The sequence below is a fragment of the Mastacembelus armatus genome, chromosome 12 (assembly GCF_900324485.2).
Source record: "Mastacembelus armatus chromosome 12, fMasArm1.2, whole genome shotgun sequence".
Lineage (NCBI taxonomy): Eukaryota > Metazoa > Chordata > Actinopteri > Synbranchiformes > Mastacembelidae > Mastacembelus > Mastacembelus armatus.
Genome location: NC_046644.1, coordinates 20318109 through 20345311, shown reverse-complemented (window position 1 = coordinate 20345311; position 27203 = coordinate 20318109). Strand labels below are relative to the sequence as shown.

At 47.1% G+C, this 27203-nt stretch overlaps 3 protein-coding genes across 3 annotated transcripts; all 3 read right to left on the bottom strand.

The window, feature by feature from the left end:
- Positions 1-289: 289 nt before the first annotated feature.
- On the bottom strand, positions 290-4526 carry LOC113124322 (dual specificity phosphatase 11 (RNA/RNP complex 1-interacting)). The gene is made up of 9 exons (XM_026296995.1): positions 4263-4526; positions 4082-4157; positions 3874-4005; positions 3679-3802; positions 2530-2590; positions 2411-2457; positions 2261-2336; positions 1661-1765; positions 290-1577 (listed from the first exon to the last, which is right to left on the bottom strand). Exons 1-9 carry the CDS (start codon positions 4298-4300, stop codon positions 1223-1225), a joined length of 1014 nt encoding a protein of 337 aa, XP_026152780.1. The 5' UTR covers positions 4301-4526; the 3' UTR covers positions 290-1222.
- Positions 4527-8238: 3712 nt separating this feature from the next.
- Positions 8239-11259, bottom strand: casp17 (caspase 17, apoptosis-related cysteine peptidase). The gene is made up of 4 exons (XM_026296996.2): positions 11012-11259; positions 9379-9542; positions 9173-9299; positions 8239-8800 (listed from the first exon to the last, which is right to left on the bottom strand). The coding sequence occupies exons 1-4, from the start codon at positions 11223-11225 to the stop codon at positions 8487-8489; spliced, it is 819 nt and encodes a 272-aa protein (XP_026152781.1). The 5' UTR covers positions 11226-11259; the 3' UTR covers positions 8239-8486.
- A 1041-nt stretch (positions 11260-12300) lies between these two features.
- LOC113124321 (transcription factor 7-like 1-B) lies at positions 12301-25241 on the bottom strand. Its single transcript, XM_026296993.2, has 12 exons — positions 24231-25241; positions 23982-24051; positions 23465-23601; positions 16649-16726; positions 15492-15609; positions 15254-15335; positions 15105-15170; positions 14746-14862; positions 14466-14631; positions 14072-14179; positions 13938-13986; positions 12301-13101 (listed from the first exon to the last, which is right to left on the bottom strand). The coding sequence occupies exons 1-12, from the start codon at positions 24405-24407 to the stop codon at positions 12530-12532; spliced, it is 1740 nt and encodes a 579-aa protein (XP_026152778.1). The 5' UTR covers positions 24408-25241; the 3' UTR covers positions 12301-12529.
- Positions 25242-27203: the final 1962 nt, after the last annotated feature.

The following is a 27203-nucleotide window of genomic DNA, read 5'->3' as shown; positions in this document are numbered from 1 at the left end:
GAAAATGAGTCAAACGACACTAATCATCCAGTCAAACTGGATTCAAAACTACAAAGATGGAAAATGAAGAAGCACAAAATGCGTAAAGATGTAAAGCAGAAGATGCAAATGGACACAAAACGTCTCCTGCTCTTTGGCTCGAGTGGACGTCCTGTCTGGATTTTACTCTTCAGAGTAATGAACTAGTCTGTGCAGAGGTTGAACTATACTTGACCTTTGTAACCAAGATGCTGTTGAGGTCAGAGTGGGAATAGTGGTGGGACAGAGTGAAGCTGGTGCAACAACTGGGCTTGTTAAAATGAGACTTTATTAGCACTGTAAATCAATTACTCCTGATCGATCAATAATCAAATCATTCACTGCATCTAAAACAACATCAGGTGCTGAACTTCAATTCCAGAAAAGGAAAATATGACCAAATAGTTATGGAGACAAACTGGGTGATAGTTAATAACAAGAGGCATCACCCAGTTTGACTCCAGTTGAACCACCTGACAGCCCAGTAAAACCAGTAACATACATGTTTACACAGCCAAGAACCTGTTGGCTCCTGTTTCTGTTCTGTGTTGGGGACATTTCAATGTTTTCATGGAACAAGTGACCAATCATCTAAGAAACCAATCAACAGATTTATTGATAACACCAATAATCAATCTTAGTGACTTAAAACCTGGAGACACCACTAAAGACAAATAAATATAAAACAGCCCAATAAAAACTAGAAAACCTGCCTGAGACATGTCCACGTGAACAAGGCTGGTTCAGGTTTGAACTGACAAACTTCTGTTTTTGTGTCTTTCCACAGCAAAGCTCAGCTCAGTCCAGGACTCAGAGGACACATGGTTCTAAACAGTCCGACCTTTGGGGGGCATCGCACCATCATCAGTGACGCAGAAAACCTGGAAGTCTGTGGTGCAGAGTGGGGGCGTGTCCACCTGCTGTTCAGGTGCAAACGGACCTGTTCTCCAGACAAAGTTCACTCACTCAATGTGTCTCAGCAAAATTTTGGCCTGACTGCACCTTTAGGCACATTGAACATCTGACTCCAAAAAAAGAAAGAAAAAAGACAGGGCCTGGACCTCACTGGACCAGAACCGAGGGTTTGAACAGGAGAACATGTTGACGAGCAGGCGCAGAGTGAACGTGTAGATAAAAGTCTGAGAGGTCTAGAGGTCACATCTGTTCCTTCATTGGGGGGGGGGGGGGGGTCTGTAGTGAAGACTCATCTTGGGAATGGCCCGCTCCACCCCGGGTCCCTTGGAGTGGTTGGACCACTGCCCCAGCGTGGGGAGTAGCGGGGGAGGGCAGCAGGGAAGGGTCCTCTCCTTCTGTCCGCCTGCAGTTGAGGGCCTGGACCAGACTCTGAATGTTGTGGGGGGTATCTGGGCCTGTTCATATCTGAGCTGGGGGGTCCTCTACTCCACTGACTGTCATGGTGAGGGGGGGTCCATTGGTACGGGTGGATAGGAGCTCCCATAGGTGGATAAAAAGGAGCCGGGAACAGGGGGCTGGGGAGGAGGGCATTACGTGGAGGACGGTGATGTGGGCGGTGGTTGTTTCCTCGGGGAGGGGCAGGCCTGCGGGAGGGAGGAGACAGAGCGGGACAGGTGAGGACACAGATACAAAGAACGTTGGTGTAGCTGACGGGACTCTGTGGTACCTGGAGGAGCTAAAACGTGGTTGACGCTCCTCAGAATCGTCACATGGCCGACACACAGCACAACCTCTCTGTGGCTCCGGGTCCGACTCCTCCATCCCCTCATTACTGAAGAACAGACCAACACAAACCAGTAAGCACCCTGGATCTTCAGGAACAATCCCAACAGAGAAACAGGTTAAATTATCTCCATTAAAGCAGCAGAACTGACTCTGACCAGCTGCTGTTTGCAGTGAACCCATGGGTGCACAGACACCTGTCACTGGGTCACTGTGACTCTGAAGGGAACCTAGAAACAGCTGGATTCTGAATGAAGTTCTGCAGATATAGGGAGCGGCTTTGTTTTCTCAGGGATCTATGGAGCTTAGACGCTTTTGGACCAAACAGTTCTAGGACCTTTTCCTGTTTGCACGCTGCAGTGACATAAGTTGGTTTAACCAAACCTGTCAAACGAAAAAGTTCCTCAAGTCCAAAAAAATCCCTATTTACTTATTTAGAACTGACATTAGAAAATACTGATGTGTTGAAGTCACAGAAAATGTGTCTGATTGTTGTAAAGTTTAGTTTGGAAACAAGGCGCCGTGAAGAAGGACCAGCCGTCACCTCCTCTTGGGTCCACGCTGCAGGTCTTCCAGATAGTTCTTCCTCTCTATGTCGTGGCCCCGCGACGAGTTGAACACTGAGAACACAAGAACGTTTAATGTGCTCGCCCCCGACACGTTACAGTTAATGTGAGTGTGGATCAGTACTCACGCTCCACGGCCTCTTTAGGATCCATCCCATCGACGTCGATCAGATACCTGCAGGTCAGAGCCAGATGTTAAACACACCCACGGGTCACACACTGCACCCTCCCACTGTGCTGTACGTACCTGCAGATCAGGTAACCGGTGCGGTTCAGGCCGTGGGTACAGTGGACTCCGATCAGTTTGTCTGTGAAGGAAACAACAGGTCAGACGACGTGACGACGATGACGACGATGCTCCGTCTGCACCAAAGGCCCCGACACCTCCCTCAGACTCACACACTCAGAGACACGAGAGATCAAACTGATTCTGGCAGTTTTCCTCCACGTGCGGTTCAGCGTGTGTGAACGTGCTGCTGGTGTGTGTGAACGTGCTGCTGGTGTGTGTGAACGTGCTGCTGGTGTGTGTGGGAGTTATGACGTGAATCACACACTGTCTGCTGCATCTACAGATCAAATCAAATCTGTCCTGACGCCACAGTTTCAGCACATGACCAGCTACTCACTCAGGGTCTCGGATTAAATCTGAGGGACGACCCAGGACAGCTCAGGGCCCACACGGGTGGTCAGGGTGCCCTGAATACCTGGACCCATAAATTATTTACTCGTGTGTATTTAATTTTCTATTCATTCTTTTCTCTCCTCCCTGTTTTCTAACCAGTTAAATTAACTCAAGCAGGAACATCCATCCATCATCTAGACCCCTTAGTCCTAACCAGGGTCCCAGGGATCTGCTGGAGCCTATCCCAGCTCTCTCTGGGTGAAAGGCAGGGGTCCACCCTGGACAGGTCCCCAGTCCATCACAGGGCCACATAGAGACCAACAACCTCACACACTCACACTCACTCCTATGGGCAATTTAGAGTCACCAATCAACCTGACATACATGTTTTTGGACTGTGGGAGGAAACCAGAGTACCTGGAGAAAACCCACACAAGCACAGGGAGAACATGCAGACTCCACACAGAAAGGCCCCTGATGGGTTTCAAACCAGGAACCTTCTTGATGTGAGGCAGCAGTGCTAACCACCAATCCACCGTCCTTTTGGACTAATTTCAGACCCATGGAGCTTCAGTCAGGGTGTGAGGCTCGTCAGGTGGGCCCTTCTCCATAACGGTGTTTTGTTGAGTTGGGTCCACGACAGAGAGGAGACTAAACGGTGTGTTCTAGTGTTTCAGAACCAGCTCCCGGTTTGCCTGCACCCCCAACAGGCTCAGACCGACCTGACTAACATATGACACCAGGCAGAACCAGAACCGTCCTGACGTCTCTCACCGTTCTCCGCGTTGTCTCGTAGAAACCTGTGCACGGTGCGTTTGAAGCACAGGATGGTATTGTCACTGGGAACCTCATGACCAGCTGTGGAGATCTTCACAAACAGCAGAGACTCCGGCAGGTCCTGCAGACAAACACAGGGATCAGTATGCAGCCGAACCAGAACCAGAACCCCCTCCAAATGGGTTTGCTGACCTGCAGGCTGTAGTAGCGCTTGGTGTAGGTGAGGTCGATGATCAAACCGAGCTCCAGATTTTCTCTGTTCAGCGCGTCGAGCAGCTCCCAGGGCCCGAACACGTCCGCAGGCGGAAGCTGCCGGTTCAGGTGCTGAGGAGAAAACACAGTGATGTCACTGCACACACCAGAACCGAGCCAGAACCGGCTGCCCCTGGTCCAGACTTACCTGTTTCAGCGGGACTTTGAAGGCAATGAAGCGCGTCCCCTGAAGTCTCTGTCCAACAGCGTTATAGTCCAGCCACCTGCGGGACCCAAACCCAGACCTGATCACCTGATCAATACCTCAGCAAAGGTTCCTGCACAGCGTTTAATCGACGTTAGTCCAACGTTTCCCTGCGGTGACTCACCTGTCCGGTATGCCGCTCTTCTTGTTGTACCGAGACATGTTGTTTGTTTGTCTTCTCCGGTTGTAAACAAACAGTTGACGGGACAACGTGGAGCCGGAGCCCGGTCCACCGGTTTCCACCGGTTTCCAGCGGTTCCGCCGACACCTGCTGTGGCTTCACACACGGCGGCTCAGAGCGGTAGCGGGTCCCCGGAGCCGAACCAACCGACGGTCTGAGTGTCACCGCTCCCGTCACACATTACCGAAAGCGGCTGTCTCCAGTCGCTTGTGGATGACGTGGTGAAACCTGACACCTTCCGTCTCCCGACAGCCACCTGGTGGCGGAAGTTGCTACCGGAAGTGAAACAAAGAAAAACAAATATAAAAAATGAATATTATTTATTCATCTTTATTTATTAGTTTGTTTTCTGTTGTAATGTTTTTTAACTGTTTACACCTACATTCATACCTGTCCATAAAATGTCTTCATCACTCTGTAAACTTTTATTTTTCTTTACTAATGACACTAAAAATTGGACAATAAAAAACAATATTTTTCATCAAACAATTAAAAAAAAAAATTTTTAAAACAAGCCCATTTAACGCAGACAGGCCACAGCAGCTTCATGAAACTGAAATGAAACTGAAACATGAACAAGAATTACATTGAACTGTTACACAATCCTGCTCCTGGACTCAGTCCACCACCTGATCTGTTCTGTTATCAGACCTGATCATAAACAACAAGACAATAAAACACATCAAATGTGTCTTTACTGGAGTTAGAAATGACAAACACTGTACATTTAACACTTTTTAAATGTCTGAACTTTTATTTTTTATTTCTTTGCCTCATGTCCTGCCTCATGTCCACAGGCCCTGACACCTGCAGCTAAATCACAGCTGTTCAGCTGAAAGACAGTTTGTTTGTGCAGGCGATTAGCACAGGGTGTGCACATGTCAAAGCTTCAGGTGCTGACAGGTCAGTCTGTTTCCACAACCATCACACGCAAACGGGTCGGATTGACAGCTCTGATCATGAGGTACGACACAGGCTATAATCTGTCTGAGGAGAAAGGCTCCATTAGCTTTGACAGATGTGAGAAACACATGACTCACAGTTTCTGAGCATTGTTGCTCCATGTGCTGCGACCTGAGGGACTGGACAGGTGACAGGTTCTTAAGCTGAACCTCTTCATGGGAAGTCCTGTTTTCTTCATGTCATTTTAGTGTCTCCCATAAGTTTCATGTTTCTGTTTTACTCTATTGAGTTCTGATAAATCCAACATGATGTAAATGCAGATATGTGATGGATTAGAAAAGAGTCTCAGTAAAGTCAAATCAACATGAATAAAACATTTTTTAACAGGTTTTTATTATTTCTTTTTTTTTAATTGACTTTTCTCTCAATCATTGTTACACTTCACACATCAGTTATCTTTCAACAAATACATGTATAAGTAAGCACACACACACACACCTGTTAGACTTGTGTGTACATACATAGGGCATATTGTGCACGTTCAAAAGCAAAAGAATTAAAAGAAAAACAGAACACAAAAAAATGACTAATGATAAGGAAAACAGTCAAAAGCAAAACTATGTACAGACAGGAAGTGATCAGCTAAAGTCAAGAGTTCTCTAAAAATTGAGGTCAGGTCTATGGGATGTTGTATATTTAGTCCTGTGGTAAGTATCCGAGCAGTAAGACCTTTATATCTAAGGGAATCTCACATTTAAATATGTTTTGTAGGGTGGCGTGTATTTCTTTAGCAGTCCCAGAAAACATGGCAGTGGTTTGAATTTATGTTTCCACACTGTCTCCAACATACAGAGAGATCATTGGAATTCTAGGTTTTAATTATTTCACTTGGACAATGATGCTCTAAGTTTTAAGCTATTAAGTCGTCCTCATTACCAGCAGCAGAATTCACTGTGCAGCGTCTTCATGGACATACACAACCATCACTGGGTCACTGTGATACTGAAGAAAACCTCTGCAGCTACAAGGAGCATGTGTTTCTCTGACTGTTCAAGGAAGCCTAAAAAACAACTGTCGGTTTAGGTTGAAAGTAAACTCTGCAGCTGATGAAAACGTTTCTGGGGTAAATTTATACTGAGAGGAGCTTTGCAGGGTCAGGAAAGACTCTGAGTTCAGAACAGCAGGAGTGGATGTGACTGTGACCCACCCAGCTGATCCATCAGGTGAAGGGAACGACAAAGTGACGTAACACTCTGTGATATAAATGCATGTGATCCTTCATCCTGAAGCCTGAAGTGGAAACTCCATATATGGTCACACAGGTGTGACAGGTGTTTTTAGCTTTTCATTCAGCTCTAGTTCACTCTGAACATGCAGCCAGTCGCACTGGAGTGTGTTGTCTCTGTTGTTTGCACCGTTCACCCTGTTTTGTTGAAATGTTGCTGACCAACCTAATGACTCACCCTGGGTGAAGTACGTTAGCGACATTAGCGTGTATGAAGCATCAGACTGTGGCAGACACATTCCACATGTCTGATTCCTGAGCTCAGTAGAGGTCACACAGGGAACCTGATTTAAGACTCCTGCAAATTATCTACTGGAAGTTCATCACGTCTGCACACACGAAGTCATTCTGGTTTGCTCTGTGTTGACATGTTAATGTGGAGTCGCTTCAAAACCTGCCAGACTGAAACTTCAGGCTGTGTTGGGAATGTTCCAGCCTGAGTAGAATAAATATTGTAGAAAAACATCACAAAATAAAAATAACTTGAATGAACAGAGTTTGAAAAAGTGGTCAAAGTTATGTAACATGTTTGTGATGTCTGAGGTTATTTTTGTTTAATTACTATGATAAAACATTTTATTTCAAATGTCCCTAATAAAGCACCTGGTTTTATTATAATCCACTCATCAACCACTCACCTGTTGGTCAACCTGCACAGGTGAGGTCATACTGTGACATCATGTCATGTTTATTCATATGATTGAATGTAAAGGCTTTTTGATCTGTCTAATGTTGAACCCTGATCTGTGGAACAACATTTCCAACATTTAATCTGCAAAGAATAAGGCAGAGGATGTTTCTATGAATCATAAGTTCATCTCAGCTGAACTGAAAGCAGAGCAGGTGTACCTGTAACCCAAAACAACACGCATGTCTGAGAACAAATAGAGAAATAGGAAGGAGTGATTCTGCTGCGTTACAGCACAGCCGCTGACTCATGTGATCAGTATCTATGGCACAACATGTTCAGTCAGATCAGTGGTCCAGTCTGATAACACTTTATCTGCCCAGACGTTCTCAGACTGTCAGCGTCACGGCTTTACGCTCATTACTGCTCAGTTAGAAACAGCTCATGTGTCAGAAATAACCAGGTGACACTTCAGTGACTTGATGTAAACATGGAACAAGAACAACTGGTGGAATTGACTCTGTGAGCATGAAGTCTTGGCTTTGGGAGGTGGAGAGGACTCATGTTTCAGCTGGGCGAGTTCAATCTTCCCCTGCTGCAGGCTGCAGGCTTTGTCTAACAGTTGGCCACACCTTTGTGTCACAGCCACTAACTCCCTCATCACTTCACACCCTGCTCTGCAGTAACATCAGCCACGCCCACCTCCTCACCTGCTGCAGAACCTCTCTCTTGTTTTGGACCAGTTTCCTAACATGACATGTGGATACACAGCAGTCCTTAAACCGCATCAAGCCGCTGGACATATGAAACGAGGAAGTGTTCCTACTTAACGCACTCAGATCGTTGAGGTGATGCAGATACACAACCACCCAGTATGATGAACACAGCACTAAGACAAGAACTCCAGTCTTTTGATGCTGATCTGTTCTCACAGGATCACACAGCCTTTATGAGCTTCAGGGCCCAGCCCTTTAAACACACGGCAGCTTGTTCCTCAGGCTGCACTTTGGTTCTGCTGGTTCTTTCAGTTAAACTGAACACTGCTGAGACAAATGCAGTGTGGTTCCTCTGAAAAGACCAAGTCAGACCTTTGTTGTGTTGGGATTTCTTTATTTATTGACATACACATCCATCATCATAGTAAGTGAAACTTTAAATAAATACGTGTGGTCTGTACAAAGATTTCAGCAGATGTTTCCTTGATGAGAATCTCTGGATTATGGTCAGGAAGTCAGACAGCATGAAGGTTCAGGTGTCTCAGGTGTTTTTGTGTGATCACAAATGTCTTGTCATATCACCTGCTGTCTGCGTCTTATCTGCACTCATCGATCTACATTCAGATAACTGCTGCCTAACTGATGGACGGCTTACGTGCTCTGACATTTTCAGAGTCCAGCAGCGACATGGCCGAGAGTCCCGTGGCCCCACCTTCTTTCCCCGGGTCACGGAACGGGTACACTTCCCTGGTGAGCCGTGTCAGGAGGCACGGCATTTCCTTCTTCCCCTCCAGCTCTCGACCTTTGGCCTGGAAGGTGTAGGCCACGCTGTGGGAGAGGCGGGTCATCAGGCGGGTCAGCTCCAGGTCACGATTGTCCTCCTGCTGTAATAAGGTGCAGAAAGTCTGGAGGAAGACGGATCCCAGCGGGTGCATGAACGCACCGTAACCTGCAGACAGCACAGAGGGGGGGTCAGAAAAACTACTTCTGGCCTCAGCATTTCATGTCCGCTCTATATTTTTACTTCCGTCACATGCACAGTAAAGAAACATGCTGCATTAGTCCTTCCATGTTCTGCAGAACATTTTTCTCCTCCAACAGTGAAATGAACCTGAGCTGAGCGTCTTTTCTAACTGGACCATTTATCATAATAACAATTATTTATTTCTGTTTCTTACTGTCTTCAGAAAACACACCTGAGAGGTTAGAGGTGTTTGTTTGTTCGGTTCTTATGTATCTGTCTTTTTCTCTGAAGCAGGATCCAGATCGATGGTTTTACAGTCTGTTTCAGGTTCAGAACATCTTTTCACCAGGTGTTTACCTGAGACTGTGGCGTACATCACAGCTGTATCTATAGGAACTGACTGGTACTGGGAGAAGCTGCATTCGCTGGTGTCACCCGCTGAGTCCACCTCCACACCGGGATCCAGACCGTTTCCCCGACAGGCCTGCAGAGACGAGACAAAGTCCTCGTAACACAGAACACCCGTCCCTGTTGTCGTGCTGGACACCGTGAAGTCTTTTTACCTGTATGAGGAACAGCTTGACCTTCTTCTCCATGGATTCATTGTCAAAGTAACTGAAGATGCGCGACAGCCAGACGGGTTCCCCATCAGCACCGAGCACGCAGCCGTCCTCCCCATGAGACGACAGGACGGCCAGAAAACAATCCTTCACAGGCCGCCTGCTCTCTGCAGCACGCGCACACACACACACACACGCACACACACTTTATTAGTCACAGTGCACAAAGCCAAAGGAACAGGGGCTGGAATGCATGTTGCAGTAATCACAGGCACATACACGTCTGTGCACAGGAACATTCAGTCCCAGTGTGGGCGCCTGCTGACGTGACTCCTGCTGTGTTAGAACAGTTAATAGGAAAGTTAGAATGAGACCTTTTTCCTCTGCAGGTCTTTTATTGCTTTGTTTTTATCAGAAAGATAAGTGATTCAAACACACAGCCACTGAGACCAGCAGCTTAAAACGCTGCCTGAACTTTCAGTTTTTTAGACTCACGCTCCTGTTTGGAACCTCAGACCTGACGCCTCAGACCTGACGCCTCAGACCTGACTCCAGGCCGACCGACACGCCTCAGGTTGGATTTCATGCTCATTCCAGTCACCATGTCAGTGTTAAGAGGATTGTCAGGGTAGGTTTTCATTAAACTGACTGCTCAGTGGGAATGTTCTGGGCATGCTTTATAACAGGTTTTAGTGGCCACTGAGAAGGTTCTACTGATCTCGAAGGAAGCAACAGGTTTGCGGTCGTCACAGTTTCTGTGGGTCCTCTAGAGGTTTACCTGGTCATTAAAGGAGTCCTGGTCCTTCAGGAGGTTCTAGGGTTTGTACAGGGGTTTTTCAGGGCCGGTGAAGAGGTTTTAGGCAGAAATGTCCAAAGACAGTATTTGGGTGGAAAGAGCGTCGTGTTATCTGCTACGTGCCGTCCAGACTGCTTAGAGAACTGCTCTGATATATTGAAGGAATTTGAAGCTTGGACTGCGCTATCATCACTCCTTTATCTATTAACAACAATATCAGCACTGATCAGGTGTCTGATACAGTATGAAAAAAAAAAAACACACACACCACCTACAAAATCAGTTCGATCATGGACAGAAGCCATTTACCTGATTTCATTCCAGATCTATAATATAATATTACCTTGGAACTCATGCCCAGACTGTGGAATCTGCTCGATGCATTACGTCATCAGACCTTTCCTGAACTTTAATGCACTAAGCTAAATGATTGTTCACAAATCCCAAGTTTTTTAAAGACACGTCACTTTTAGGATCATGGATCATGATTCTAGAGATGGTTCTAAGCTGGGTAGGTGGCTTTGATTAGCAGGTTCTCTAGGAGGATTGTTAAGATGGTTTTAGAGGTCCTTTAAGAGGTCCCCGTAGTCCTTTAGGAGGCTTCTCATGGTCATGTAGGTTTTTCTGATGTTCACTGAGAACCGTGACTTTTACAGCAGTAAATCTTAAAGAGGTTCTGAGGTTTCACTCAGCAAAGTAAACCAGTGAACTCAGAGAACCGGACGTGCATATCCTCATGCTCAGTGTAATAACAGCAGAGCAAACACTGACAGAGAGAAGGCTGAAGGATCTAGTGACTGGGTCGATGCTGTTCAGTGTGTGTGTGTGTGTGTGTGTTACCTTTCAGAAACAGCTCATAGATCTCCTCACTGCTCAGGTCGCTGTGGACGTCCACCTTGAAGCCCAGTTTGCTGAGGGTGCGGTGCAGTTTCTTGGTGTCCCTCTCGGCCCCAGGCCTCCTCCTCAGATCCACCCCGTGGTCAAACTGGGCCACGGAGACCAGCAGTGCCCGGTTCCTCTCCCTGCTGTGATCCATCTGGGCTCTCCTGAACATCGTGGCTCCTGGCTGTGTGTGTCCGTTATGTGTGTGTGCACCACAGTCCACAGAACAGCTGTTAATGAGCCCCGCCTACACACACCTCTGACCATATATGGAGTTCCAAACTGATGCATGTATGTCACTCAGTGTTACACAACCTGGTTTGCTCCTGCATGTGCTGGGAAACGACGCTGTGCGGTCCTGTACACGACCTGCTCAGGTGTGTTGCCGTTTGCTTTTCACCTGAGTCAGATCATCTACTGACTGTAAAACACCACGAGTTTCCTCAAACTGCAACAGAAGCTCATTTCAGTCGGTTATAAATCTGTTTTACAGCCATGACTTCACAGCCTTAATTCAGCTTCTCCAACACCTGCGTGAAACACAGACCAGTTTGTTTCAGATATAAATGCAGTAGTTCTATTACTTCCTTTGGCCCCAGGCACTCCTTTCTTTTTATTGCGACTGTAATTAAGTGACATAAAAAAAAAAATTAAAAAAAAAAAAAAAAAACAGGAAAAGAAAAGTAAAGTGTGTTAATTTACATTATCAGGGAGTAAAACTTCTGACAGGGAGAGTGATGATGTTAAATGTTGGAACAAATCAGGCCGAGCAGAAACATAAAATGTATTAATCAACAACAAGAGATGCATGACTTATGACCTTATTAACTTTTAGTTTCAGTTTGGTCTGAATCATGTGAATGTTACATCATGATTTAAACTGTTACACAAAAACAACTAAGACATAAATAAATGAGTGTGAATCCAAACCACTGCTGCACTTCTTCCTGATTATTTAAGAAAACTACAGTCCAATAATTCAGAGGTAACTGTTCGCAGACATGACCAGTCATACAGCTTCTATCCTTCCTCACAGGAAGTGGCATCATGTTCGCTGCCACCAAAATAAAACCCTCCTTCCTCGTACACAGTGTGTTTCTGCAAAGTGTCTCCAGGACGAGCTGATGGACACACACAGATCTTTGCTCTGAAAGCAGAACTCAGTGAGGATTTATTAACACAGAGGAACCAGGAAACAGATTTCACCTCCTTACTAACAGGTGAAAAAACATTTGGAACAAAGAAACCCGTGGGCCACACCTCATTTTTAATCACAACAAGTTGATCGTTCATAAAAAGAAATAAGAAAAAGTGACAGTTTGCAAAAAATACACCATTTGCTGAAGTGACAGATGCAGTCAAATATTGACCAGTTATTGTCATACTAATACAAAATGTGATACATTGTAAAAAGTTTAAAAGGAAGGCATATTTACAGCGTAAAAGGAGGTTCTGTGTTTTCATTGGCACAGCTCCTCACAGCTGATTGGTTCTTCTCAGTGAGAACGGCTGTGACTGAGTTAAGGCACCGTGAGCGCCCGCGGCCGATTGGTGAGCGGAGCTGGGGGGCGGGACGAGAAACGGCTGGGACAGCGGAGGGGGGGCAGGGGGTGAACTCCTGGAGGAGGCTGTGAGGGGTGAGGAGGTGGGAGTGTCGGAGGACGAGGACGGCGTGGAGGGTCCTGGAGTGATGGCGTTCCGGCCCAGAGGGTGGGGGGTCCTGTGGGGTTTGGTGGTGAGGGACAGCGGCTGCAGCTGCTCGGCGTAGGGCGACGAGTGTCCGTAGGAGGAGTGCGTGTGCTCGGTGTGCGTCGGGGCCGGAGCGGCGGGCGAGGCCAGCGCTGTGGTGGGTGTCGCTGGGGAGTCCAGGGAAGAGGCGGGGCTGGCCTGGGACAGGTGTGTGTGCGTCAGGTGGGAGATGGTGTGAGACTGCGTCGGATGAGGGCGGGGGTGTGTGTGAACCATCTCCTCGGGCCCAGGTGGGACGCGGGGCCTCTTCAGCTGTGGGCGGAAATCCTCGGCCGCCGCTGCTGGTGCTGCTACAGGAACTGAGACACAAACACACACAAACTCCTGAGTCCACCAGAAACTGCCACACCTGTCACCTGCAGTCCCACTTCACCTGCACAGCAGCTACAGAGCCACAGCCTCAGGTCCCAGATGGACTGCTGCTTCATTTCATACAGGGTAAACCGCTGTGGCTTTACTGCTGCTACTTCATGGTTTGAAACTTTGACAGAAAAAATGGAAATAATTATTTTTACATGAGTAAGAAAGTGTTTATCTTTCTTGTCTTCGTTAGGCTGCACCTGCCTAACACGGCCCAAGAGCTAAAAGCATTTAAATGATTCTGAGTTTCATAAACTTGTCAAAATAAGTCGTAGGTCGCAGCACAAGAACCCAACCCATGATCCTTCAGGACCACTGCCCTGCTTGTTCTTCAACTATCTCTGCCCCACTGCTGATTACCTGGACCAGGTGTAATCAGCCAATCAGAAGCTAAAAGAGGGTGGAAGAGGAGGGGGAGAGGAAGTGAATTGGTATGTTCTGATTGGCTTAACACACCTGAGCTCTAGAATAAGAAAAGCACAAACATGTTGCTAAAACACAAACGCTGTCGATGTCCCTGAACTTGGTCTCGCCTGTTCCAGGTCCACTACTACCTGATGTAGTTTGAACCCTGACCTGAAAGAAAGCGAACCTGTCCTGTCCACCAGCATCAAGCAGAGAAGACGTCGTCCAGCACTGCTCTGATGGCCAAACACGTGCACGTACGTGCACATTCCCAGTGCTCTGCTCTGTAACATGAACACTGGATTGCTGCTCGCTCATCGTGACCAAACAAACCTGCCAGCGGTGCGAAGCGACACAACTGACGTCTTACCTTCCAGCTGAGTTTCACTCTTCACTCTCTTCCTCTTCTTCTTCTTACCCTGGACAAAAACACACAGGCATCAGCGGCTGAACACGACACTGTGGCCATCAGCCGCATCGTGCAGCCAAGTGAAGGTGACTCACGTAGTTGTCTCTGGCTGACCAGCCGGGGTACAGCTTCGAGTGCAGCAGTCTCTCTTTGCGAGCCAGTTCGTAGTATTTAGCCTGTTCCTCCTTGGACAGAGAGTGCCACTGTGGACACACACACACACACACACACACACACACACACACACACACACAGGTCATTACACTCACACCTTGTTTATTAACATGAGTTCAGTGTGTGCAGGCGTCAGTGTGTAACTGCTGTCCCTTTAATCCTGAACCATTTCAGCTTGAGTCATCTCAGACATTCGTTGTTCGCTCATGATTCAAACTTTAAACTTCATGAGTAAAAACCTATGTATCATAAATGTCAATCATTTTCTAGTCATGTGACAAGGGCAGAACAAACGGATGGCGTGCACGCACTCACCCTCTGTCCCAGTATTTGGTTGATGGTGGCGCTCTCTTTCACTTTGCACTGTGCCACCACCTTGGGCCTCTCATCCCTCATGTACAGCATGAAGGCGTTCAGGGGCTTCTTGATATGAGGCCTCCTTTCGTCGTCTTTCTCCTGCTTCACGTCAGGTGCCGACTTTCTACAGGAACACAAAACTACAGAGTAAGAGGCACGAGCAAAACACGAGATCAAATTTATTCTGACTTTTAGCATTTGTACAGAAATGCACACATTAAAAGAGCAGTTCTGTTACCCGGGCTGGCTGCTGACCCCAGGCTCCTGCTTCACTGCTGTGGGGACGATGGCCGGGTGGGGGATGGACGACTGGGGGGTCGGCACCAAACGTGGAGAGAAGCTGCTCGACACCAGACTGCCAGCAACACGCACACACATCGAAACATAAACGTTACATTACAGAATACAACTACACACACACAGAACTTTCATATTATAACGTTCAAAAGTTGGACAGGAAGCAAAAATATACAAGGCAAAAGCAAACAATGAAAACTACAGACCCAGTCGGTTTATTAGGAACCCCTCATCACAATCCACCCATATGTACTGAAACATTCCGTCTAGAGCCAGAATGTATTGCTTTATGTCACTTACCCAGCATTCATAGCCAGAGCAGCAGGTGTGAACCCCCCTGCGATGGGATACATGTGCTGGCCCTGCCTACAAACACAGACAGAGTCAAACATCCTGCCCCCCCACAGTCACATGAAGCTGTGTTTGTATTTACAGTGTGTGCGACTCACAGCCACCCCAGAGGGTGTGGGATCTGGGCCATTCCTCCAGGAGAGACGGGGTAGCAGGCGGCGTGAGGGGTCCTCGACATACCTGCTCCAGACAGCAAACAGGTGGGTCGTACAGGTACGTTAATCAGTGTGTGGCTGGCTGAGACAGTCATGTCGCTCAGTGTTCAGGTGTTTGTGGCCGTGCACAGAAAAATAAAGCATTGTTTGGGTTGTGTGTCTGGAGGACAAGTGAGACTACCTGCGTCTGGAGAGAAGCCAGGTGAAGCTCTCTGAGGGGAGAAGGCCTCTGGGCTGTAGGGCAGCAGCGGATGGAGGTGGGACATGTGGGGGTGCTGCACCACCGGCACACTGTTGGACTGCACACACAAACACACAGGGCAGCTGATGAATTATTCTGCAGTGCTGCCATCTGTCCACAAGGTGTCAGGATTTAGCTGTTAGCTCTGATTTGTCATTTCACTCCCCAACTATCACACAGAACACACACACATTCAACATGTGTACACTTTTTCACACGCACAAGAAACAGACGTGACTGAGTTGTGTGAAGGGACGACACAGGATGACGTGTTTACAATCACACCAATAGAAGATCAATGGAAAACCAGTTCTTCATCAGGTCCATGTGTTTCTGGACATGTACGTCATAACAGTAACTCCTGATGCAGCTAATCAATCAGGAACCAGGTATGTGACAGAACATGGATGGATTGTTATCATCTGCTCATTGAGATATTTCACTGTGACCTGTGGGGAAGTAAAGTCAGCATTTGATGGGAAGTCATAACTTCAGCTGATAAGAATCAACGCTGCTCTCTTCTTCATCGCAGGCGTGAGGTGGCACGTATCTGTCAGAGCTGCCAAATGTTGTCAACCATGACAAAGTTAAACAAAACCCACTATCTGCATCAAAACACATCAACTGTAAGGAAGTGGAGGAGCGGGAATTACTTCCACCAAAATAAAAGTAATACTTCCAAAATAATATGCTGCATAAACATGTTCTTTAATCTTAACAACAGCCACGGAATCGCCACACACACACTCACACACTCTCACACTCTCACACTCTCACACTCTCACACTCTCACACTCTCACACTCTCACACTCTCACACTCTCACACTCTCACACTCTCACACTCTCACACTCTCACACTCTCACACACAGTGAAGGTAAGTGACCAGAGATATTTCACACTGTGGGTTTATTGAAGATGAACAGTGATTTAAAAAGATTTTCTGTTTGCGTCTTCTTCAGATTCTCAGTCTGTCACAAGACCAATTTAATCCTGAGTTTAATTTATATCATCACATGAAATAAACTATGACATTTAAAATACTGTCATATTGCCCAGCCTTACTCTGCATCACACTGACCCTAATCCAGGTCTTACCAGGTGTGTCGGAGTAGCCGTGTCTCTCATCGCTGCTCTTCCTGGGACGTCGAGCAGAGGCCACTGAAACGGCAGGTACTGTGGAGCCATGACACACACAGAGTCAGGACATGATGCAAGAAGACATTTCCATACACAGCGCTGCATTTAGGAGGCTGCTCAGCCAAAGCACGTCTGTCTATACATCAATACATTAAATAAAAGCAACTAGACTTTGTGATACTGTACAGTATAAATGCAGTGCCCAATAACAATTGTCCTGATGTTTATTGAACACTTATTTTCAGTGTCAGCCCACAGATGAGGACAAACTGCAGCACAGCTCACTGAGAAACATTCATAGCCAGACAGCACAGACAACATCAGTTCTACCAGAAAATCTCTGCTCAGTTTGTGTCACTAAACTTTAAAAACTACAATTAAAGATCTCTTTAAAGAGTGTTCCTGTCAGCCCATCGATCTTTTTAAACACCCAAATATCAGAGACAGGTTGCAGGGGACAGAGGGCGAATGCTGCTGCTCTGTTGGTGCAGACTGTGGTGGACAACAACATGCAAACAGCTGCTCTTATTAAAGTGGGCAGCAGGTATTTCCTGAAGCTGCATATTGATGATAACAGCAGGTGTGTGTTTTTATTATTCTTGCTAAATTCCTAAAAATCTGAGGTTTCAGTCAATCAGTGAAAACGGTGAATGGTGCAGGATGTTGCTCCCTGGCTGACACCAACACACTGTTCTGACCTGGAAACATCCGAGTGTGCAGGATATTGTGGTTACTGCTGAACCACACAATACTCTCTCCGATACCAGGTGAGATAACAGTTCAAGGCCGTTCCCCTCCCACATGTTTACGCTCTTTCTGCAGTTCAGCCTTAAACAACGTTGGTTACACAACACACACCTCTACAGGTGAACACACACACACACACACACACACACACACACACCTACCTTACAGCAGAAAGCAGCTTACAGATAACTGCACAGTGCTGAAGGTCAGATGTAACCCATAACCAACGGCACACAAGCACACTGTGTGCATGGACACTCTGGGTCCTGACTAAGACAAAGAAAGTCCTGAAAGTCTGCCTCCACCCTGCCCCCCATCCACCAAACATGTGGACCCCACCAGCCCCCAAACCACAGGGGTCCCACTGTTGATCACGCTGTGTGGAGCAGAGACAGACTGAGCCCAGAGGAAAAGAAGAGGCTTTTGATACTCAATCAACTGTGAGGGACGTGGACGGACTCACGACTGTGACCTCTGACCCCAAACAAGAGGAGAGAGTCAAACAAGACATGTGGCTCTAATGTCTCCTGACGGCAAAGAGACAGGATTCACAAGGGTTTCCACTCATTATCATCCTACAACATTCAAGTCTTTATCTAATTACGGTGTTGGAAATAAGACATAGAACAAAACCTCAGAAAGAATCCCCATCACAGCCACCAGGTGACCTGTTTGCCCACTGACTTCATGTTTGCTTGTCCTGGTGTGTTTGTAAGACGCCAGTGTGAACATGAACCAGACCAGAACTAAGAGCTGAGGCTGGGGCTGTTGTGTGTGCAGTCTGCTCTGCAGTCAGGATAACTGATGACTCCAACCTGCCCTGAGGTGTGAATGCGAGCATGAATGGTTGCCTGTCCCTGGAAGTGGGGTTCCATCCAAACGAAGCGTAAATCTTAACTGAATTATGTGCTTTTCCATGCAGCATCGTTATGCAAACCATAGAAACTGGTTCGTGGAGATAAACAGGCACTGGAGCTATTTTTCCAGCGGGATGCCATTAAAGCGCTGCAGAAATGAGGATGCAATAAAATGGAGTAATTGAGAGCTCCAGTTCAAGCTCAAGCTGTGACTGTAGAACCACTATAGAGAACATGATGGAAATATGGAATCAGTGTTTGTTTCCTGTATTAATTTGAGGAACATTACACTCGTTGCTCCACACACATCTGTGCTGCTCTGCTGTTATTTTTCCTCTCTCCAGTGACATTTAACTCTCATGATTCATGACATCATGATTAATTCACTAAAGCTGTTTCCACTGGACTTTGTCGATACAGCAACTTTTCCACCTCAGAAAAGCATAAAAACTTTTACGCCGTATTTCAAGATTTTTTTCACATTTCCAGAGTTTCCACGCAGGTTTTTTATGTGCAAACTCAAAATCCAAATGAAAGCTGGTGGACTGAAACTGAAAGAATCTTCTGTTTCCCTATGAAGAATTGTGTTGAACTGTAGCTGCTGCAAGTTACGACTAAACGTGATCAACCTGTTATTTTCTACTAATGTGATGAAAAATGTGACACTGAAAGCTGTTTCTGGCAGTGATGAACTTGCAGCTGAGTCTCAGCTCAGTGTTCAGGGTCCTGGTTCCCTGGTTCTGGACCTCAGTGTTCCAGCAGCTGTAAAAAGCCACAGTCCTCTACCTGCTCAGCAGCAAACAGCAGACAGACACAGTCAGGGACCAGCTGCTGAACATGGTGGAGCATTTAGCAGCTAAAGAGCCAGAGGTGTCCAAAACAAAAACAGAGCTACAGGAGAGGAATACTGGACTTAGAGAGACCACGTAAAGCCAGCACTTACTGCACTAGGCTGAAAAGTCTGTTTCACAGGGAAACAAATGTGCTCAGTCAAACAACCATCACGTTGAATGGGAAACTACGACTAATTACATTTTCCCTCATAAGTGCTTTTATCTGCAGCTCATCTTACTCTGCTTCAGACAAGCAAACACACAACACCCCCCCACAGCTGGACAAAGCCTGCCTGGACATACACGCAAACACAGCAGCGTGCACGTGTGCACAGACACACACAGTGGGTCCTGCTCTGTGAAAACACACACAGGGACCCCCCCACCAGGCAGCCTCACCCCGTCCCCCCGCTCGGAGCCCTGAGGAAGCTCTGGCTGCGAGTGCTAACTGGATCCAGCTGTTAGAAATACCAGGAAAATCAATGTACACAGTCACATACACACAGTCATTCCTGCACAATCAGAGTCTGTTAGTGAGGGAAGCATAAAATCACAGTGTGACTACAGGGAGAAGTTATTAGGCTTAGTGCTGTTTACGAAACACACCACTGCACAAACAAAGCTCAGATTCAAGACAAAGGACTGAGGATCAGCTCACAACAGAAAAACACAAAATCCAAATTCTTTTCTCAGCTGAGCAGCAGGGCTGCGTTGTTACACACAAACTAAACTCATGATTTGCTGCCAATCTTGCCATGTTGTCCTGTTAAATGATTTTTAAGCAGAACGGCTGCAGGGACCGTGATCTTGGTCCAACATCTTCCTGAAATATCAAACAAGTAATTCAAGCCACATAAATCAACGTATAATGTTTGATTTCAGTAGCATTCAAGCACCAGCATTAAGCACCCAGCGCTTATTTAATCTCAAAGTAAGATATTTTTCTAACAATAATATTATTAAGCACTTTTCCTGGTTCCACAGGCCACCCAAACAGATCTGCTCACACCCTAATAAAACCTTCCTTTCTCTGCTCCCAGACAGGCCTGCATGAAACTGCACATTCTTCTTAATAATTGAAAACAGCAACTGAGCAATCACCACCACGAGCTAAGCCCCTAAAAAGCTTTTCCAGCTTATTCTTAAACCACCAGAAATTAATAATCTGTAGGAAACGCTGTAAACAGCCATTCTAAAAAAAAATCATGTACACATATGGAAGATGTAAAGCTGGATCCCACTTTGAGCTGCAGAGACTCCTCCATGGCTGCTGTTGGAAACCACTACTGGCTTCTTCTGACCCTGGCCAGGTGGCAGGGGGGGCTCATTGACGGAGCGGACTTTGCCAACACAGGGTAGGAGAAGCTGGAATAACAACACAAGGGCTATAGGTAGCAGAGAGTCCTGGGGGGTACTATAGCTGAGAGACACCAGGGGCTGGACCTGGGTACCTGCAGGGACCGGACTGTGGGGAACACCTGAGTTCACACGGCTTTTAACAAACTACAGTTTTGTAGAAAGCAGCTCCAATTACTAGAGATTTCTTACAGTCATATGGACCAAGGAGAAAACACATCTTAGCAGCACATGCTGGGGTTTTGTTTTTGTTGTGTTTGTGGTTCTACATAGGTCATCCTGATCATTTAAGACTCAGTCGAGTAAACACACACACACATCTACACAAACGGTTTGTCAGCATAAACAGAGTGAAAACAAAGTGCGGCCCTGCCACCCCCAGCACACTCAACATACCAGGTAGCTTATCTCTGCTCACTCCTCTTCCTGCCATTCACTGCAGCTCAGGTGTGACAGTGGCATGAAGGGTGGTGTGTGCAGGTGAGTATGGGTGACTGACTTCAGCAAACCTGAGCCAACAAGGTCTTTTTCCTCTACACCCTTGTACAATGGAGTTTTCTGGTCGGCTGAGTCAGTGTGAGCGGATCCTGTGGAGGTTGAGTCTGATTTTAACCCCAAACTTTTATATTGTGTACAGCAGCCATCTACAGTATATACGTTAACGGATAACAAAGCCAGTCACCCTAAAACATGAATTGAGTAACTCCTTTACCCACAAACCAATGCAACAACTCACATGTGCCAGCATGTTCAGGTTTTATGTCTCTGGAATCTTGTTGCATGTGTGTTGTCAAACTGGGGAAGATGTTTTTTCCATTTCGGGCTGAGGAGCAGACTGCAGGCAGGGGGAGGCCAGCAGAGGAGAAAGCAGACGGGTCGGGTCTACACGCCGCCTGCTGCTTCCTGCCTGGTCCACGAGCACAGTAAACAGTCTGTATTATGGTTCAGGTAGCGTCCAACTAAAGATAGTGTGTTTACCCTGACTCGCCTTCAGCCCAGCAGCCTCATCTCCTCCCCCTCTCCCATAAACACACCTAACGCTCTAACCAGGAAAGCTGCACAGCACAACGTGTCCATTGTGTACAGAGGAGAGTGAGGGAGGACCAGAGCAGACCGAGAGTGGGACTAACTGTGTTGTCTCGAGGCAACATGCAGTCTGCTGAGCACAATCAATCAGCCTGCCAGTGGAAGTGTGTGTGTCTGGAAAGGCCACAGGCAGCGTGTTAGCTATAATGAGATGTAACGACCCCCCCCGTGGAGCCATGCATTAGGGCCATTCAGACCCCGCTAATGACAACAATGAGCCTCTGACACAGGGGGAGGGCCTTACAAAGCTGAGGAATGCAGGTGTTTGTGTGAGCGGCCCAGGCTGTGTGTTTAGTCCACATGCACGTCTGGGCTAAATCCACAGAGGACTTTCAAAACAAACCAGAGGAGAAAAGGAACCACAAAGCTGCGTCTCCGGACACTCGCATCGCTACAACCCTCAAATTCTGGGCCAGGGTGCTGCTCAGGGACCACACTTTATGTCCCTCTGTGTAGTTTGTGTCAACACGTTTATACTGTCATGAGCAAATACAAATGCTAATTCACGTAACACAGCAGATTCATGTGAAAATTATTTCTGTCAACTCCTTCGTCTCTGAAAATACTTAAAAGATTTCTAGTTCTCGCTGGCAGACAACAGGTCGAATCCCAGAAATTCATTTTATGATGATTTGAGAGAGAAAAGAACCAAATCTTCACATTTCTGCTGCTGGAACCAGCAAATGTTTGACATCACTGGTTGAAAAAGAAAAACACTGATATATGATTGATTCACTGACCATCTATCAATCAACCTTTTATTCCAGCTGTTGTCTTTTCAATGAGAAATATTAGGAAACCTGACTGACACACAAAGCTCAGACCTGAACCTGATGGCCTGCCCTGTGAACTGTCCTCTGCAGTAACCAACAAGCCAATTTTTTAGATTAGTGTTACTGCACTAAACCCCCAGCCGGGATCCCTATAATCCACACTGAGCTTCCATAAAGCTGTGAGGACCGGCACATTGGGCAACGCAGCGTCAGACCTCGCTGTGCACCTCCCAGCCACGGCAGCTAATCCGCAGCACAGCAGCAGCCATGATGGGAGCTCATTCCTGCTCCGCCAGGGGACTGTGTCCGGGCCTGTCGAGCCCTGTCCCATCACAACCCAGCAGATCACACACATACACAGACACAATCAAATGTAAGTGCACAAAGAGGCTTTCAGGACAATGGTGAGTCAGAGACACCCAGGTCTCAATTTGCAAAACAATCTGATCCTGAAATTGAGGAGCAGCCAGAACCTGTCGCTGTTTACTGGGCGAGTTCCTCTACATGATGTGAGTGTCAAACTCTGCTCAGACCAGCTCTGCATCATTTCAGGACAACCAACTGTAATTTTCACTCCCGGAAAAGGTTTATTCTCATCCCAGCTATAAGCCTGAGGACACAGGGCGTCGCACGCTGCACAGGTTTTAAGGCAATTTGTGGTTTTGGTCTTTACAAATAAAAAATAAAAATTTACTTTCTGCTGCTTATTATCATTTTAAGGCTTCAGGCTGCTGAATAACGTTCAAATCAGGAAAGAAGACACATGGTCACAAACTCAGGTGATTCAGTATCAGTTGAAATGTGCTCCCCTCAGATTAAACGTTTATGTCTTAAAGCTACTGGAAATAATTGTAACTGCAAGATTGTCCAGTCCACATTCTTCCATTTGTCAAAACAGACTTTCACGTCACAAAGGCATAAAAACAAGACCTTAAAATAATTTAATGGATTAGTGAAATGTTTGCAGAGTCATTTTGGGCTGCTCATCATTTCAGCTCTATCTTCTGAACGTTGCATTAATGCACGTATGTTGGTGGCACAGGTGCAACCACAGGACACACAAACCTGTTTACTGGTCAGAAAGTGTGCACGTGTGTGCGTGTGTGTGTGTGCACATCTCACCGGCCGGGCACTTGGTGTGAGGGCTCCATTGGTGAGGTAAGGACTACAGAGGTTCCCGAGATCTGGGATCATGAAAAAGGGATATCCAACGTACGGAGAGGGCTGGAAGAGACCCCCGTCCTGCTGCCTCCTCAGTGCTGAAAAACACATTACCCATGAGACTGTGCAACATTTAAAGGGACACTACAACTGGTTTTAGTTCAGTCATCACAGAGAGTGCAGCTCAGACTGTGACAAAAGAAAACAAGCAGACAACAAGGCCTGGGTTATTTGCAACCGTGTGTGTCAGTCTCTGGACGGGACTTGGACTCACGCACAGAATCAGCAGCTGCTGCCTTCAGCCTCATGAAATAAAAGCAAGGTGCGGTTAAAGAAAGGTTCTTCATCATCATCATCATCATCATCAGTGCATGTTTGCAGCAGGGGCTGAACTCTGCAGCTGTTAACGTTGACACTTTAAGGCAGCATCCATCTGCTGTGACTGACATTTAAGGTGGAAAGAAAACAGGATCCATACCTTCTTCAAACAGCTGGCTCTGCCTGGCCCTGCTCTCCACATCTGGATTGGGCTTGGGGCGTCTGTCTGCCTGCACACACACCAACACACACACACACACACACACACACACACACACACACACACACACACACGTTAACCAAGGCAGAGCTGCGCTGCGGGGAACAACCGAGCGCGGCAGCCGGGGATGTGCGAACAACACCGCGGAGAAAAAGTTGCTTCGAACCCGGCCCCGGTCCCTGAACTCACCTCCGAGTCCGACCCGCTGTTGGTCTCGGACTCGTTGACCAGGGAGGACTTGACATCGTCCAGGTCCCGCTCGGCAGCCACGTTCCTCTTCTCCTCCTGCTCCCCTTCGTCTTTGAAGGCGATCAGCTCGTCGCTCGCCCCCAGATCGTCGCCGTCTGCGCCGTTTAGCTGCGGCATGTTCGGACGTTAGCTTCGGCAGCTAGCCGCCAGTTAGACCCGACTTACACTTTGTAAAAACAGCCCTCAAAACTGGAAAACCTGCAGGAAAACGCGGGGCAGGCGTTAGCTGTGCGCTGAACACATCGCTGTCGGCGGTAACGTCAAGTCGAGCGACGTTTTTTTGTCTTTCAGTTCGTCAACAAAAAAAGAAAAACACTAACGGTAACTAGCCAACAAGCTAGCTAGCTAGCTAGACGCTGCGTTCACGGACGCGTCCGTTTCTGGCGTCGAATTCCTGAAGTGTGGAAATTCTCCGTGGGCCCGTTTCCACCGGGAAAAGAGTAAATAAAAGCAGCTCCGCGATAAGAAAAGCTCCGGGTGAGCGTCAGATTCACTCAGAACCACCGCAGCCCCGCTCGCAGCGTCAAACACAGCCCGGTCCCACCGAGCGAAAAGTTTGGTCCCCTTCACTGGTCCAGCGGAAAAAAGTAAAGGCCGCTTTTCTCTTAGTTCCTACATCGTGGGTCGAGCTGGGAAACGCACAATCCCGCACACACGCGGCGTGTTCACGGCGCACGTTTCCGCATGTTACGGTCTCGGCTGACTCTGGAGGTTTCTGGTGGCTTGCGGTGTGCAGGCGTGGGAACCAGACGGGCTGGTTGGTGTTTCTGAAGTGGAGTGGAAGCAAAGAGCGTGGGGCCGAGTGGGGGAGGACCCGGGACGAGCGCAGACCCCGGGTCGGTTCAGCGACGCGGTTCCGCTGCAGCGCACGAGGAGACCACCTCGACTGGACTGATCCTGGACCAGGCACAACAGGTTGGTCCCGTTTGTTTGCAGAGGAGGCACAAAGAGCAGCGAAGGAGGAGTTTAGGTGGAAAGAAGAGGCACTTTGAGACCTTAAAGGAGCAGTCGGGCACTTTGTGACCCCATGACCTGCAGCCACACTGAAACAAAAGACACATCTGAAACTGATCGATAAATGATCGATTATTAAATGTCCTTTGGTTTCAACAGGTCAAAGAGCCACAAGTGCTGGTACAGAAACAGCTGAGCCTAATAATAATAATAATGATTCTTTAACTGGGGAAGTCTGTCTAACTAACTAACTAACTAACTAACTAACTAACTAACTAAGAACTGAGTCTGGTGAACATTTTTGCCATTGATCAGGCCCCAGACCAACCAGAACCGGACTCCGGATCCCTCTGACTATTTAATACTAGCAGAGTTAAAAACCTAAAAGTACAAATCCAACATGTAAACAGTTCTGTGCACAAAGAAACACGTACTTCAGTACATGCACATACGATTCACATAAACACAGACTCATTGCTCCCACTCACAACTGAATACTGCCCCCCCCCCCCCACCACCACCACCTGTGGAGAGCAGCCTGGTGGCAATTAGGATCCAGTGCTCCCCCTGAGTGCTCTTTGTTCTGCCTCCTACTGACACTTGTGTATACTGCTAATGTATGTAGAAACGTCTTGCTGCTTTTTATTAACATAACCAGGAAATGCCTTTAATGAGGGCATCTGCAGAACCTTCACTCAGGTTGTACCTGTAGCAGCTAAAGCGCCAGTAAACTTGTTTTTATATAAGATGTTAATATATGGCTGTTTGATAAATCAGGTGTGAGGTACAATATGTATTAAACATACTTCTTTTTATATATTTAATAACAGTTTCTGCAACTTTTACCAACTTAGCCAAAGTCTTTCAGTAGCAGGAGGAAGCATCATAAAACCAGATGTATGTAAACACAAGCTGAAGAACTAATTTGAGGTATTTGTACTTTATTAGAGTATAAACATTTTATACTTTATACCTGTACTTCACTACAGTCCAGAGGTAAATACTGTACCTTTTACTGCACTTCGTTTGTCTAACAGCTGGAGTACTACTGCTGCATGTGTTGACCGTGGGTGATCACACACTGAACGGAGCTGCGTCCACACACACACACACACACACACTGTGCGAGCAAACACAGCCCTTCTCATTCATTTTACCAGCGCGGGGCTGCCGCCAACATGATGTGGAAAACACAGGTTTTTTCATGGGGCCAAGTGCTGCACTGGCCAGTTACATCATGCACAGTCCTGCTGCTTTGTAACACGAACGCATATTTTTCCTCAAGATCATCACGACCGACGATAAAACCACCACGAGAACATCCCAGAGTTCAACAGTCTTGTCTGCTGTCGCCCCAGTGCAAAATGTCGGTGTGAGTGCAGCCTGACACACCAAACCAGCCTGTCTGTGTGGCAGCAAAGTTGAGAAGGCGGCTTTTTGTCTTTCTCTGTAATCACACATTTTAAATTTGCACCCAGCCGATGATCCGGCCCAGCTGTTAACATGTATTGCTGCTCATGTTGTCAGACGACATCCCGACCATGAAATGACCATTTTGTCAGCTGGATCATTTTATCAGTCCTTCCTCACCAGATGTTGGCCCTGTGAGAAGAGAGGAGGCAGAGGGGGGGACAGAGCGCTCAGCTAAACACCAAACTGACCACAAATCATTTCACACATTTTTGAACACTTAGACAGTTTCATGTGGATTTCGTCTCAGCACTCAGTTCTCAGGTCTGTCGGAGGCACCTGGAAGCTGCTCATCCTCTCAGATGATTTTCTTCATGTTTGTCATTGTTCGTGCTGCAAATCACCATCCTCTGCAGCCATAAGTGCACGTATAACAACCTGCAGTCCAACAGAATATTGTCCAGGCACCAGTTATATTTGTCTCAAACCAATAAAACATAAAACAGGTCAGTGGTACATGAGTGTACAGAGACAGGGTTGGGACTTTGT